This window comes from Hemiscyllium ocellatum, chromosome 20, assembly GCF_020745735.1.
Source record: "Hemiscyllium ocellatum isolate sHemOce1 chromosome 20, sHemOce1.pat.X.cur, whole genome shotgun sequence".
NCBI classification, from domain to species: domain Eukaryota; kingdom Metazoa; phylum Chordata; class Chondrichthyes; order Orectolobiformes; family Hemiscylliidae; genus Hemiscyllium; species Hemiscyllium ocellatum.
Genome location: NC_083420.1, coordinates 49,858,702 through 49,875,201, shown reverse-complemented (window position 1 = coordinate 49,875,201; position 16,500 = coordinate 49,858,702). Strand labels below are relative to the sequence as shown.

The following is a 16,500-nucleotide window of genomic DNA, read 5'->3' as shown; positions in this document are numbered from 1 at the left end:
AAATGTCATTAAGATGGACTGACCAAGCATTAGATCATCTGTCTGGAAACCTCTTCCTTGGCTCAGTGCCAATTGTTCCAGAGGTTGGAACTTGCAAAGCACCTTGGGAATTCATTACCTTCAAAGTACTACACAAATGCAATGTTTAATGGCCAGGTCAAGACATTTTGCAATTTAAAAAACATTATACTGTTCTATCATTATATGAAGACAAATTTCATATGGGTATACATACTTTGGCCTTAAAAAGTAGACAATTATGTTCAAACAGACGTCAACAGGATACAGATGGTAATGGGTTCTCCTTGACGATAGGTTCTCCCTTTGATACCATGAATTATTGAACAGCTAAGCCAGTTTGGGAAGGGCTTAAAGGTGGTCACAAAGGCTGTGGATAAGGAAGGGAAAAGAAAATGGCTACAGTTCACTCTTCAGTGATCTTTACTGCAAATAATTGTGAATCTCAGACAAGTATCAATTTTATTCTTGGACATGATCAAATTATGGTCACATTATTTCTCATATGACCAGTTGAGTGACCTCCGAGGAGATAACTTGAATGGTGAACTCCTCTTTATTAGTTTATAAACCTACTAATTGAGAGCCAAATAATATTCCATTCAGATAAAGACCAGATAGAGTGGAAGCCAGAGATAACAGGGAACACAAGTAAAATAATAAGATAAAAAGATGCCATAGTTCCAGGTGACCATAGAACTGCTCTCTCATTACAAACACACAATTGGAGGTTTAACCTGTGGGTCAACATGACAAGTGGTGAGGTTGAGAAGGAGAGAACTTCATAGTGCCCTCATCAAGTGTGGCAAGTTGTTGGCATTACCCTGCATCACGAACCAACTGTCCAGTAAACTGAGCTAACAACCTCCATAGAGAACACAAATCTTCAGAGCAATCTAAACAAAACAATTTCAACAGCCTAAGACAGAAATTCCTCAAGTATGGGTTTGGGAGGGGTCTGAAATTTTGGGGTCAAGAATGCCAATGCAACAAAAGTCGAAAGATTAAGCTTCCAAAGATGTTGTCCTCTCCCCACACTGGAGGTTGCAACAATTTTCAAGCCCCAAAATGGGATCACATTCAGAAAAACTTGGTAAAATCTAAATCTAATCTAAGCAAGCAAAAGTATCTCATTCACTAGAAATATGAAGAAAGGGCAATTATATAGTGCAAGTGATCATGTCTTCAACCAGCATTGTATATTGCCACAACAGTGGGAGTCACTGTACATTATTCAAGTGTGGGAAATCTGCTTTAACACCAGAATACCAATGCCCTAAAATGTATCATACTTAAGATCAGCAATTACAAACTAGGGATCAAACACGGATCTTTGTCATGCAATGGACCAGTTACTTGGAAAGGAGGACTCTGCAGGCTTCAGTTAAAATCACCAGGAAGTTAAAGAAAGGGCTTGCATTTTAAAAAACACCTATCAATGACCTTAACAAGTCCTGAATCACTTTACTGCTACAATTTACAGCCAATGAAGTGTAATTACTGCTGTACAATGGAAAACAGTCAATTTGTACACAGCAAGTTCCCACAAACAATAATGAGAATGAGAAGCTTTAAGTCGTGTTAGTTAAAGAATATATATTTTTCAGGTCACTCGGAAGAACTACCTTTTTGTTGAAATAGTATAGCAGGACCTGTAACCAGAAAAGAAGAGACACTTCAGTTCAAACCTTCATCTGAAAGCTGCCTCTGAGAATACAGCATTCCCTTTGTACTGAAGTGGCAGATGTAGAAGAAATGATGTGTGAATCCAGATTACAAATTGGATGAGGCTCAGCTGTGGTGTTGCTTATTGTCTGATACATGTCAAATCTTCCCTAAGTATGGAGAACTGACAATCAAAAACAAATCTGGGACAAGCACCATGTGGAGATTTCTTCAATGACAGACCAAAGCTTGTTATGTTACCTTTCTGAAATCCAAAAATCAAGATCGACACTCTTATTTTTGCCAATTAAATACCATCCATAAAATTCTTCAGTAATGTTCCTTTTTCAAAATGTTTCTAAAAATCATCACCATGGTGATTGTGCTTGCAGTCAGACTAACAGGAGCACTCTTGGAATAGTGCTGCCAAGAAAATAGCTAGCTATTTCTTATTATTGGCACATCTCAAATTTGAAGTATGCCACTAGAATGAATGCTATTCATCTTGAGACAGGATTTCATTTTCTAAAATGGAACAAATCCCCAATACTTGCTCAACAACATTGGCTTTTCAGCTCTTATGACATTGGGGAAAATTAAAATTTTGTGCTTCATGCTTAGACACAAACTTGCATTTATACAGCACCCTCAAAATGATTGAAATAACAAAGTTGCTTCACAAGGAATTGTCAAACTCTGGCACCAAGGCACACATATGAAGACAGCTGACCAAATGTTTAGTCAAACAGGTGAGCCACTTCCCAGCACTGACCACAGTAACAAGAGTGTAAATTCTGAATGGCATTAACTTTGTACACTTAACCCATTAGTACTGAAGTACTTTACACTGCTGACTCAGCCATGGTTAGGTTATTTAGCAGAGACCAGGGGATGCCATGTTACTCATTGGATGAACTATTTAAGTTCTCAGGAATCCCATACAATTTTTTTTTGGGAAACCTGCATGAAAACAACAAATCTCTGTTGCCAGAGCTGATGTTTAGAAGTCACCAAAGGCACTTAGAAATGGGCAGCAAATGTTAGGCTTGTCAGCAAAAAGCAGCAAGAATCCTTGCTTTGTTCTTTACACATTTCAAAATGTCAATATTATACTTGTGAAAGACCATATTACATGTTACCACAATTTGTGAATAATAATGACATACATAAGAGTTAGGAGCATTCAAAAGCAATTTAGACCCTCAAACCTGTTATTTTATAAGGTCATACCCGATCAGATTGCAACACCTCAAGCATCTACATTTTTCAGGAATATAACCCAGGTTTGTGTAACATTACCTTGCAACTTAGCTCTTGAAGTCCAGGTAAAATTCTGGTAAATTCTATGTTAAGCTCTAAGACAAATGTATCTTTCCTGAGATGTTCACAGTATTCTGGGTGCTGTCAGTTCAGATATTCGTATGACTTTTACTCCTTATATTTTTACGGTGCCTGTTGAGGGACCATTAGTCATTCACCAATGAATAACGTTTACATGATCATCAGTTCACAGAATCATGGAATCACAGTGTGGAAGCAGGCTGTTTTACCCATCGAGTCCACACCAACCTTCCGATGAGCATTCCATGCAGACATTTCCCTACTCTATCCCTGCGTCTCCCACGGCTAATCCACCTAGCCTGTGCATCCCTGGATCTGCCTAACCTTTGAACTATGGGAAGAAACACAGGGAGAACGTGTAATCTTCACACAGCCAGTCGCTTGATGATCTGAGTCCCTGATGGCGTGAGGCAATGGTGCTATCCACTGAACCACTGTGCAGTTCTGTGAGTACAATGCATTTTCCCTTTGTAATCTTCTGACATTGTTTTGTGCTGGGTTAGCCAGGGATGGAACCAAAGACATTCTTGGGTCTGTATGGATGTTAGAAGCTATACTTGCCCACAAAGCAGTCAAGGGAGCTCAGGACATTCAATTTTGCACACACATTCAATGATCGGATGAATGGAACCCATGCTTTAAGTGCATTTTCAAGAGGAAGTTTCTGTTTTAATCAAGTTATGGGATGTTAGCTTCATAAGCACGGCCAGCATTTCTTGCCCAACCTTAACTGCCCTTGAGAACACATGCTGCACCATTTCGGTGGGCACTTAAAAGAGAACCATATTACTGTTGATGCCACATGTAGGCAGGTCAGACTGGCTAATGATTACAGAATTCCTTTCCTAAAGGGCATAAATGAACCTAAAGGATTTTTCTGACAATCTGAAAGTTCACAGACACAGTTACTGTGACTAACTTTTACTCTAAATTCATTAATTAAATGAATTTTAAATTCCACAGTATGATTTAAACTAATTTACTGCAATATTGATCTGGCTTCTAGGTTACTAGCAGTAACACTGTCACCTGCGCTACCATTTTCTTTTAATGATAGTCTTCAAGCACATGAATATCTGAAACAAGACGGATCCATGATCTGCATTACTCCATTTCCAGTCACAGTACCATGACTAACAAACTCTGACTGGGGAACTGGAAGTAGACACCAGGCCCTGAAATCAAATTGAGGACTTCCTGTTTATAATGCAAATATTTTATTAATTCTTCATATGTACCCAAGTAAAATTTTGTTCTTTTTCTGAAAAACAGAACAAAAATCTGTCTTTTGCAAGTGGAAAAAAAAAGTATGGTTTATTTGATCAGTATTTACACAGTAAATCTATCTGTGGCCTTTCATTTAAACATTCAGCAAACAACAAACACCAAAGGTCTCTTTGGCTCAAAATAAAGTCTACGGGAACAATGCTGGTCATCGAAGGTTACGCTGCTCTGCTCCTGGTACAAAGTTGAACATCATATGGTCCTGTGGTGGTCGGTAAACCGGCGGCACATTTGGGTGTCCATGGGGACCGTCACGGTGATGGTGTGGTGGATGGTGGTGGTGTGGAGCCTCTGGTGGATGGTGGTGATGGTGGCGATGATGATAGTGATGGTGGTGGCGATGACGCCGGTGGTAGGGCTGCGGGCCAAAGTGCATTGGGTACTCGTGCTCAAAATTAATATGCTGCAGAGCATCAAAGTTGAAGTGAAAATAGGGAGGCGGTGGAAAGGGGACCTGCAAGTGAGGGGGCACTGGTGGGATAGGGGGAAATTCAGGTATCATTGGCGCTGGCCGAGGAAGGTCATTGCGGTTAAAATTCACTCCAGGATGCACTGCTTGACCTCTTTCTTCAACTCTTGCATTCTTGGGAGGAGGATCCTCTGGAGGAGGCCCAATTCTTTTCACAGCTTGCTCTAAAGTAGGTATGACCAAAGCAGAAAATTTGTTACTGCATTAGAAAGCAGGCGTTCACAGAGAATACACTGACAGAGTTAGAGATTTCAGGCGAGATACTTCTTTAAACTTTAGAATCTCTCTCCAATAAACTTCACATCCCCTACAATCAAAAATTGACCTTGTTAAATAGATAAACTAATGATATGTATTGATCCTGGCATCATAAAGAAGAAAGAGAGAGGGAGGGAGTATGCATTTATAGGCACCTTTCATGATCTCTCCAGACATCCCAAAATTTACAGTGACCGAGAGGCGGCAAAAGAACTGGGGAGATGGAGAACAGCCAGTAGTTGCCATTCAAATGGGAATCCATATTATGGGAGAGAAAGGAGTTGAAGTATCACAGTCAATTTCAGGAGCTTGAAAAAGCAGAACTTCTGATTCATGCATTAATGAATATATGAATAACAGTATAAGCAGCTGGAGACACATGCAGGTGGAAGGGCTTTGGACCTTTGGGACAATGGGACAGCAGGGGCTTATTCACGTTAGAAAGGCATCGCGGAGCTGAGGAAAAGTTTTTTGTGAGGCAGTTAACAAGTACTGTGGAGAAATAGTTTAAAGAATTCCACAGGAGAATCAGAACCAGGATGAAACATGAAAGAAAATACATAAAGTATACAGAGATCCAAGAGAGACAAACAACACTAGAGAAAAAAAACAATTCAGAATAGGGCGGCATGGTGGCTCAGTGGTTAGCCAGGGTCCCAGGTTTGGTTCCAGAGTTTGCACATTCTCCCCGTGTCTGCGTGGGTTTCCTCCGGGTTCCTCCCACAGTCACAAAGATGTGTGGGTCTGGTAAATTGGCCATGCTAAATTGCCCATAGGTGCATTAGTCAGAAGGAAATAGATCTGGGTGGGTTACTCTTTGGAGGGTCAGTGTGGACTTATTGGTCCAAAGGGCCCGTTTCCACACTGTAGGTAGGGAATCTAATCTCATCTAATCTAAATGGAATTGATCAAAAGGGGACAAATGCAAGGCAGGCTAAATGTGTTTTGGACTGCATACATGTAAGTACATGAAGCATTGTAAATAAAGTTGGCGAGCCGCAGGAATATAGGGCCATATGGGGCTGATGTCGTGGCAACAACAGAGTTCTGGCTCAAATAAGAGGTTTGGGAACTTTGTTTCTGACAATACACTATTCAGGAAAGATAGGGAAGACAAAAATGGTAGGTAGCAACATTAATCAAATAAATGAGAATACAGCAGTTGAGGGACTCAGGGCTTTTTGATTGGAATTAGGTAATTGACTGGCTGTGTATGATAGATCATCCAATTCTTATAGCTGAGAGTACTTGTCGGTAAGTTATAGAAAGATTCAAGTAGTTCAGAGTAGTGAGAATGGAGAACTTCAATGACCTTGTTATAGAACAGGACAGTAAAAGTACAATGGGGGATAGGGAGGAATTTCTGAAATGTATACAAGACATCTTTCTTCATCAGTGCATTTCCAACCTAATGAGAAAGGAAGCAATGCTGCATCTAGTCTAAGGTCGGAGTGGGCAAGTGGATGATATTTCAGTGGTTTGGAATAACTCTGGTAAGAACATGATACAAGGTGTAAAAAAATACTTAACTGGAGGAGATTAAGAGTTGAAAATACATCTGACACAGGTGAATTAGAGAGTTTGATGACAGTAGCATGATTAATATACATATAGACTTTGAAAAGGCATTTAACAAAGTATCATTAATAGATCTATTAGCAAAATTAAAGCCAATGGATTAAGCTGACATGGATACAAATTGGCTAAGGGAGAAGTGGGGAATCCATTATTTTTCAGACAGTCGAGAGGCATACAGTGGTGTTTCCTCGGGGTCAACATTTGGAACTCTGTTCCTTTTGATGCATATTGAAAACAGGGACTGGGAATACAGAGTACAATATTAAGGTTTGTAAATGACATAAAACTTGGAAATGTAGTAAATAATAAGGAGGATAGTAACAGATGTTGGCAAGGTGCAAGACAGATGAGTGAAATGGCAGACATGACAGATGCAATTTAATGCCAAAAAGTGGGCTATTTGGTGGAAGAACAAGAGGGGCAATACAAGAACATTTGAAATAAAGGCAAGAGGAAACCAATTGATTCCTCCAATCTACTTCAGTAAGAGTAAAGTTAATAAGGGTCCATATCCATTAATACCATTGCTTAACAAAAAAATAGCGATCTCAGATTTAAAACTAACTACAGATCTAGTATCAACAATCATTTGTGGAAAAGACTTCCAAACTTTTACCACTCTTTGTGGTAAAAATGCTTTTCTCTCGTGAATGGTCTATCCCAAAATCTCAGACTGTGCAGCCTATTTAGAGTCATAGAGCTGTACATGGAAACAGATGCTCCAGTCCAACTCATCCATGCTAACCAGATACCCTAAATTAATCTAGTCGCATTTACCAGCATTTGGCCAATATCCCTCTAAACCCTTCCAATTCATATACCTATCCAGATGCCTTTTAAATGTTGTAATTGTACCAGCTTCCACTACTTCCTCCGGCAACTCATTCCATACATAACCACTCTTTGCGTGAAAAAGTTGGCCCTTAGATCCCTTTTAAATCTTTCCCTTCTCACCTTAAACCATTGCCCTCTAGTTTTGGATTCGCCCATACCAGGGAAAAGACCTTGTCATTTCAATCTGTCTGTGCCCCTCATGATTTTATTAATTTCTATAAAAACCTCAGCCTCCGATACTCCCCAGGACTTCTTCACTGTGTACAAGTCTTGCCCTGATTTGCCTTTCCAAAATGCAGCACTTCACATTTATCTAAATTAAATTCCAGCTAGCACTCCCTGTCTCATTAACCCTTCTGCTCAAGATCTCGTTAAACTCCGAGGTAATCTTCTTTGCTGTCCACGACACCTCCAATTTTGATGTCATCTGCAAACTTACTAACTCTACCCCCTATGATTCACAGCAAAATCATTTATATAAATGACAAAAAGATACAGCACCGATCCTTGTGGCACACTACTGGTCACAGGCCTCCAGTCTTAAAAGCAACCCACAAACACCACCTTCTGTCTCCTACCTTCAAGCCAGTTCTGTATCCAAATGGCTAGTTATCTCTGTATTCCATGTGATTTAACCTTGCTAACCAGTCTATCATGAGGAACCTTGTCAAATACCTTACTGAAGTAAATATCAATTACATCCATTGTTCTGCCCTCATCAATCCTCTGTTACTTCTTCAAAAAACTCAGATCAAGTTAGTGAGACATGATTTTGCCACATACCATAACCCCTGAATTCCAGGTATCATTCGTGCAAATCTATGCTGTGCTCCCATCAAGGCTAATGTATTCTTTCTAAGGTGCAGTGTCCAGATCTGCTCACAGTACTCCAAGTGGGGTCTAACCAACGATATTGATCGCTTTAGTTCCTCTTTCTCTTTCACCTATTGATTTTTAACAACTCTTCGGATAACTTAATTGTCTTCCAATGTGAAGACAGATACAAAGTTGTTTCTCTCTGCCATTCCCTTGTTGCTATGAAACACTGGTTAGGTCTGCTTGCAAAATCTGTTCAATTCTGGGCACCACACTTTAAGAAGGATGTAAGGTCCTTGCAGTGGGTGTAGAAGAGATATACTGGAATAGTACCAGGGATAAGGGCTTCATCTGTGAGATTGCCTCCTGAGGGCAAGGAAGATTTAAAATCGGAGTCGAAATCATGTATGGTTTAATTGGGTAAATGTTTCCATTTCCAGAAGGGCCATCTATCACAGAAAGCAGATTGAAGGTGACTGGCAAAAGAACCAGAGGCAAAATAAATAATTATTTTTAAACACTGATAACTTGTACTACATTGCTTGAAAGGGTGGTGGAAGTAGATTCAATAATATCTTTCAACAAACAAATGGATAAATAGTTGAACAGCAACATACATCTATAGACGTTTACTGCACAGAAGAGACCATGGGGAAAGAGAAAAGGAGTGGAGTAATTGGATAGCTCTTTCAAACCGCTGGAACAGTCATGATAGGTCGAATGACTTCCTTCTGACTTGCAGGATTCTGAGAGTCTAATTAATTCTGAAATGCATATTGCATAATACATGGAAACAAATTTGCAAGGGTCCTCCTAACAGTAATGACGTGGTCAGATCGCCTTTGTTTTTAAGTATTGGTTAAGAGATCAAAATTGGCCAGGATACGGGAGAAGTCCCCTGCTCTTTTCATGATTGTAGCAAGGATTCTTTATTGTCCATCTGAGGGGACACAGAGAGGTTTAGTGTCTTATCTGAAAGACAGTGCCTTTAAAAGCGTGACTCTCCTCTGTGCTGCAACTAGTTAAAACGATATGCTCAAGTTTCAGGATAAGGGCTTGAATCCACAATCATCTGATGCAGAAGCAAGAGGTTTTCTTTACAGTTTATAAGTGAAATCATTTCAGTCATGTGATAACAAGTATTAAATTGTTTAGTTCTACTGGAAGCAAACTAGCAGTATACGGATGAACAGGAAGTGAAAACTGCCTCACTCCCCTCAGCCAAAAACAAGAAAAATACAACCTACTTTCCCTCCAAACATGGCTTTTTTTTCAAACAGAAGCCCAGTTACGAGCTTTACTTTTTTTGGTAATGCTGGTTTCAACATGGAAAGATTATCGGTCACTGACTGTGTAACACAAATAAACTCCGTCCGTCGCTGTTACTCTAAGATAAAACTCCTACCAATCAAAGTAACCAGTCTAACTGGTCAATCACAGAGCTCCAGCTTGTCATTGTCACCCCCACCCTCTGGATTCAAAGAAGTTTGAAATAGGCATTATCCCAGGTTGAGGACCTAGCCCTTAACAAGTGACTAGGAAGCCCATCAGAATGCTGCCCAATTTTCTTTCTACCATAGCACACTTCAGGTGATGTAACTGCAAAGACTGTCTCTCAGATTCCTGTAAGACAACAGATAATTTTCAACCAAACAAGGGATGTTCAGGTAAAATGAATTAATTCTGTGATGACTAAAGAATACCTCAAATAATCACCTGCCCCTGAAAAGCAAAATGCCAAAACACAGTGACTTTGAATTGATAGTCTCTACTGGCAAGTATGTTCTGGAAATAGCCTTACACTGCACAGAAAAAAAGTTTTAAAAAATTCATCACAGGCAAAAATTCACCTTTAACGCTTAATCAAGTTGGAGCACGAGGGCAAATAAATGCACTAATCCAAGGGGGTGGACAAATTACCAACACTCTAAATTCTGCAACAGAAACTTTGGATCATATTTCGTGTTCTTGGGAAACTATCCTGATTTTCCCTTGCTTCCTTTGTGAATCGTCTAACCTGTAATTATCTTCATTAATCAGAAAGCCATTGCACACTGAAATTACAGAGTTCAACAACAAAAATAAAATTTAAAATAATCATTTCTATGCACATTATTTGAATAAAACATATCACATTGGGACAGCATTTTGAGATAGCATGCTAGATAGGAGCAAAGAGGTCCTTCTGCAGCTGTACAGGGCCCTGGTGAGACCGCACCTGGAGATTGTGTGCAGTTTTGATCTCTAAATTTCAGGAAGGACATTCTGGCTATTCAGGGAGTGCAGCATAGGTTCACAAGGTCAATTCCTGGAATGGCGGGACTGTTATATGTTGAAAGATTGGAGTGACTGGGCTTGTACAGTTGAGTTTAGAGGGATATGAGGGAATCTGATTGAAACATAAGATTATTACAGGATTGGACACTCTGGAGGCAGGAAGCATATTTACCCTGATGGGCGAGTTCAGAACCAGAGGACATAATTTAAAAATAAGGGGTAGGCCATTTAGAACAGAGGTGAGGAGAAACTTCTTCACTTAGAGAGTGGTGGGTATATGGAATGCTCTGCCCCAAAAGTAGTGGAGGCCAAGTCTCTGGATACTTTCAAGAAAGAGATGGATAGAGCCCTTAAAGATAATGGAATCAGGGGTTTATGGGGATAAGGCAGGACAGGATACTGACTGTGGATGATCAGCCATGATCATAATGCACAGTGATGCTGGCTCAAAGGGCCAAATGGCCTACTCCTGCACTACTGTCTTTTTTCCTTGAAACAAGTATGTTAATATTTATCAACAAAGTAAACACAGGACAAAAATGCACAATTTCCTAAAGGACTGACATTGAAAACAAAAAAAATCCAAAACAGTTAAATGTGGATTTGCAGAAAATAGTCACTGTGACAGCATTTTACAGACTTTTATGGTATGCATAAGTTTAAGTGGAGGATTTACTAGCCTTGTTAGTACAATGATGTGATGATGCAAAATAAGCTTGCTTACTGCACATTCAACATTTAAAGTAGTGTACTTCTGCTTCAGATTATATAAAATTTAATGATCTAATTTTTTTGTCATACAATTTCTGTAAATTCATTGGATTTAAATTGGTCATTGAGAAGAATTTAGTTGAAATGGCAAGTTGTTGAAAAAGGTGAACTCTGCACAAACTTTGGGGAAGGGGTTGGTGTTTAATTTAACCATAATTTGGCAACATTAATACTAGAGCAAAACCCGTGACACCTGTTTAGGTACTTCAGTGAATAAATCAAATTTGTGTGAGCTTCTCAGAAGTCAGACAACCCGACAAAGACTGGCTCAAAGAGATACACAAATGTGAAGTAACTTTATACCATCAAAATATCTACAAAACTATCATACTCATACTCTGTCATACAAATTCAAATTGAACATCTAGCACAAGGAGAGAAAAAAAGCAATAAAGGCTGTGCAGACAGGGTGAAGTATGGTAGGCTGTTTGGGTGAGACAGAAACACCAACAGGAGTTGGGCCAAGGTTTGGTTCCGTAATTTCTATATAACTCACCTCCAATCCTTTTCTTTTGCTCATTTTCAGCTTCACTTTGAATCTCTCTGATGAGTCTCTCGTCATCTTCCTGTCAGAAAAGTGAGGTCATTATTGATGGCGGCAGTACCAAGATAGTCACAACATATTCAAAATTATTGTAGCAGTTTGTGATGGATTAGTTGGCACAAGCAGCTTGTAGATGAGCCAGACAGGTCAAAAGATTCAAACTGTCTGTTAGGAGACATTCAGTTTTCTGAGTAACAGTGTCTGCTGTTGTCAAATACTTTCTTAAAAGTCACATTCATAGTGGGTGCAACCTGCCTGTCAGTGTCAGGCAACAATGCAATCCTCAGACACACATCATACTCAATTCTGTTTCACCTAAATGGTTCAGCTTATAAACACAATCATGAAGTTTGTGTGAAACCAAAAATTAATATGGATCGAAAGAAAGAGACAGAGCTAGAAAAAAAAACCTTGCATTCATAGAATGCTTTATTGCCAATGAAGTACTTTAAGTGCAGTCACTATTACAATATAGGCAACACCTAAAGCAGCAAATCTGTAGATAGCAAGGTCCCATAAATAGACCTGAGGCAAATTATCAGAAGTGTGTTCATTGCTGTGGATGCTGACTTTCAGATAGCACATTAAACCAATGTTTGGTCTGGTATTTTCAGATGTTACATACTAAAGAAAATCAGGCAATTTTTCTGTGCATCCAGGGCAGCTACTGCCCACTCTGGCCCTTGATTAAGCCCATCTGCTGCTGAAAATGGGTCATCTATCATTTTGCTACCTCCAGGTTTGAGACCAATTCTTCTCTCATTCATTTGATTTTTCTCCTCTCTTTTCATGTGCTTCAGTAAATTTCTTGCTGCTTCTTACTGCTCTTTCAGTAAATGCTAAGTCTGAGATACAAGAGAAGGAGCTGAATAAGGACCCCCAAGCCACTATCTTTTCCTCAAAATTCAACGAGAACCTTCTGATACTATCAACAATCTGGTCAGAGGCCAACAATAGAGAAATCGGAACACTTAAACTGATAGGAATACACCATAAGACCTCACTTAAAAATACATTACTGTATAGACTGGAATCAACAAAACAAACTTGTAGTGATTGGAACCATAGGGACCTCATTCACTACGAGCTCCTTTATTGGGGATAGTAACCTGGGCCAATCAGGAAATCCTTGGCTGACCAACATAAACAGGAGATTTAGAATTTGCTCAGTTCAGGAGACTGATTCCGAGTTGGCTAGCCACAGCCAGTGTACTGTACACAGTAAATAAAGGTTGATTTGATGACGGGAGGCTAGCCTCTCTGCAGTAATTTCAAAGCTCTATTAATTAACAGTATGGTTTACTTCCCCAAGAATTCTCTTATAAAACAAAATCAATCTTTTAAGTTATTTACTTTTGCGAGGATTGCACATAATTGTGGTCACAGTCTTGTGGAGAATACTTCTCAACTCCAGTTATCAGAGGAAACCCGTTCATTTCCATCTTTTGACCAAGGATGCCTTAATCTTGCTTTTCAAGCTCTGCTTGCTACTTTTTTTTATTACCACAAGGCCTTGAAAGGGCCACAATAGATGCTTACACTAGTTTCAAACGAGGCTATCTTCAGGATCCTGTTTCTTCAATTCAACCTAAGATTAAGAGTCCCCTGCCTGACTTAAGTATTTAGTCTGTTTACAATGCAGGGCTATCTAACTATTGTTTATTATGGCTAGCTTCTTTCGGTCGCCTGCAAAGCACAAGTACCAAAGACAACTAACATTCTCAGTAAACATACAGATAAACGGACACTAGAGAACTTGCCTAAGTTCCTCATGCTGCCACAATGTAGTAGCATGTTTTTGAATGTTCTTAGATTGACCCTCGTTAAGTACTCCTCATTTGTAATTTCCTTTTTGATGTGAAAAATAGGTTTTACAACTTTTCAGGGTTTATTAAATGCTTTTAAACAAATTTAGCTTGAATTCAGCAAACAAAAACATCTTTCAGGCATGTAGGCACTGCAAATGTCATTTCTCTGGTTGCTTAATTAAGGAAGCCCTCCTGCTATTTCACAGATCACTCTCTTCTATTGTAACTATGTTAAAAAAAAGACCGCTTTTGAATTACCATTTCTGAGTGTTCTGGCAATCTCTAAAGCTTAGCATTATTATTAGCTTTCCTTTACAACTATAACCTTCACAGATATAAAAATTACCTCAAAAATTATTAACAAACTAAACATTTGCAACACGTTCACTGGAAATGCATATACCAATGTTAGGACAAAAGATAAAAATGAACATGCCACAATCAAATTAATGTTGAGCTCCAACATAATAACTGTATGAAAGGCGAATACTTGCCCTTTCAATTTTTCCTTTCCAGCACTCAACTCCACAACCAATGTGTTTGCTGAGGGACAGAGGAAAAGGAAACAAAAGAAATCCATTTGTTTTGGAACCATTGCTATTGAAAGTGGAATCAGTTGATTTCTGACCAACAGTACTGAGGGGGCATTATTGTCACAGCAACTCAGTATTGAGTGAACAGGACATGTGGATGCAGCAACCTACGTCAACAGTACCAGACTGTAATCAGGCCTTGAGTGTTGCAGCCGGACACAGCCAGTTTCATTCCCTTGGAATTTTAAACAACTCCTTAGCCAAAGAGGTGTGAGAATGTGGCACTCATTATAATAAGGAGTGGTTGAAACAAGTATTAATGATACATTTAAGGGAAGGCCAGACATGCATGTGAGAACGAACAAAATAGAGGGTTATGCTGATAGATTTAGATGAGGAAAGATAGGAGGAGGCTGAATTGGAGTATAAACACTAACAAGGTCTGGTGAGGGCAAATAGTCTGTTTCTGAGCAGCATATAGTGTGTATCCCACTCACCTGGAGGATAAAATTATTAGAACATTTAGTGACACAAGATACACTCAATCCTTATTAACTGTTGATTTGCTACCCACAGTTCCACATACTTTCCAGGTTGGCCCCAGACCCCATTTTGAATTTTCCAGTTCCACATGCAGTCTGCCTTGGTAAGCATTGGACATTCTTTTGAGGACCGTAGGTGTTGGATTTGCATTTTCTGTTCTACGTGGGAAGTCCATAAGGAGGACTGGCTATATGGAAAGACATATTCGTATACCCTTTAATGATATTAACAAAGTGACAGTATATGGTGATGTCAATCCAAATCAGGATGGCATCAATTACTCATGAGGTGGTAACCAAAAAGGACAGAAAGGAAAAAATGGAAAGGGATAGGAATCAATCTGCTTGACTTGTTTTTTAAAAATCTTCCCTATTGTCTAATTAATTGTATAATTGTGAAAGACAATTATGAAAATGCATTGCACAAGCAAATACTTAGTGGTAATTAAATTTGTATAGAAACTGTGCATTCCCAGCAATAAATTACCGCTGCTTCAGGATAAATGATCAGGATTATACCAGTCTAAGGATACCTATTGTTCTGAATGACAGGCACAGTGTGAAAATAAGAACCAACTTTGAATTTTAAATTGGTTAAGTGACAGAATGCAGTTGATAGAATGCTATAATCTGACTACATAATGGAACAGTCTATTTTGCTCTTATGTTGCAAAGATTTGTAACAAATTTGCTTTCTCTCCAAATTACGTAAATACGGTGAATATTAACTTGCATTTATAATTTTGTAAATTAAATCCTGGATTGCAGAAACATTCCTCTTGGTTAGGATCTTTTGCTTTACTCACTTGCGAAGAATGTAAACTTAAAATTAAAACATTGGCACTTGGAATAGTTGCCAGGACTTGCATTGCAGCTCTCCTGAATGTTGCAAAATTAACTACTCTTGCAGCCTTCAATTTGATGCCAGGTCAACGGAAGTTGGAAGATTGAAGATTAAAAGGGTGCCTATTGGGGTGTACTGACATTGGGTATCAGGCACAGAGGATATACCAAGTAGTTAGATATTGTCAACCACTCTGCAGACATTGAACATGTTATAAAGGTGCTGCTCAGATCGCTGAAGGATGATCTGTTAACTTCAATGGTGGTTAGAGATTGGAATACATTTATTTTGAGGTCCCACGAATTGCTGTGGTTGGTACCCAAGCATACAGGTTTTCTTTCTTTGACTCAGATGAAGGAGTACCCGTTTTAGCTTCTGCTTCAGATGTGTGGCATCATAAAGGATGATATGCTTTCTTAAAGGATTTCTGTCATCATGACATATCACAAAACTGCAGTTAAAGCAGCAAATCAACAATGTTTCTTTAAAATTCACCTATTGTGCTAGAAGGTCTAGGTTTTTTTTGACAGCTTGATTTGAATGATCAATTTCTGTTCTTCTTCAGAACTACTTTCAGTACAGAAGGAGACCATCTGACACACTGTTCCCGTGCGAGCTCTTTGCAAATGCAACTCAAGAGTATTGATTTGGCTGTGCTTGCTCTCTAAATACTTGTATGATCTTCTGCTTAAAATGTTTAGAAATTTTATACTCCCTAACTACTCATGCAACTGGAATTAAACCAATTAAAACAAAACTGGCTTTCTGTTCAATCTATATCTGAGCTTCAAATGCTCCATCCAATTCATCACCAGATGCCTCACACCTTCATGAAAGTCTGCAACAAAAAGCATATTTGTTTCAAGTTTATTCTAGTGCTGATCTTTTGTGTTTTGAGTTCAGGCATTAGACAGTAGA

At 39.1% G+C, this 16,500-nt stretch overlaps 1 protein-coding gene across 4 annotated transcripts in view; it reads right to left on the bottom strand.

Moving 5' to 3' along the window:
* Positions 1-4,310: 4,310 nt before the first annotated feature.
* Positions 4,311-16,500, bottom strand: part of rnf216 (ring finger protein 216) — a 220,346-nt gene continuing 208,156 nt past the window's right edge. For all 4 annotated transcript variants that reach the window (XM_060840343.1, XM_060840345.1, XM_060840344.1 and 1 more), the window contains 2 exons: positions 11,808-11,877; positions 4,311-4,941 (listed from right to left, as the gene is read on the bottom strand). In XM_060840343.1, the coding sequence (XP_060696326.1) occupies positions 4,457-4,941; positions 11,808-11,877 (555 nt within the window). In that variant the 3' untranslated portion in view covers positions 4,311-4,456. The remainder of the gene's footprint in view (positions 4,942-11,807; positions 11,878-16,500) is intronic.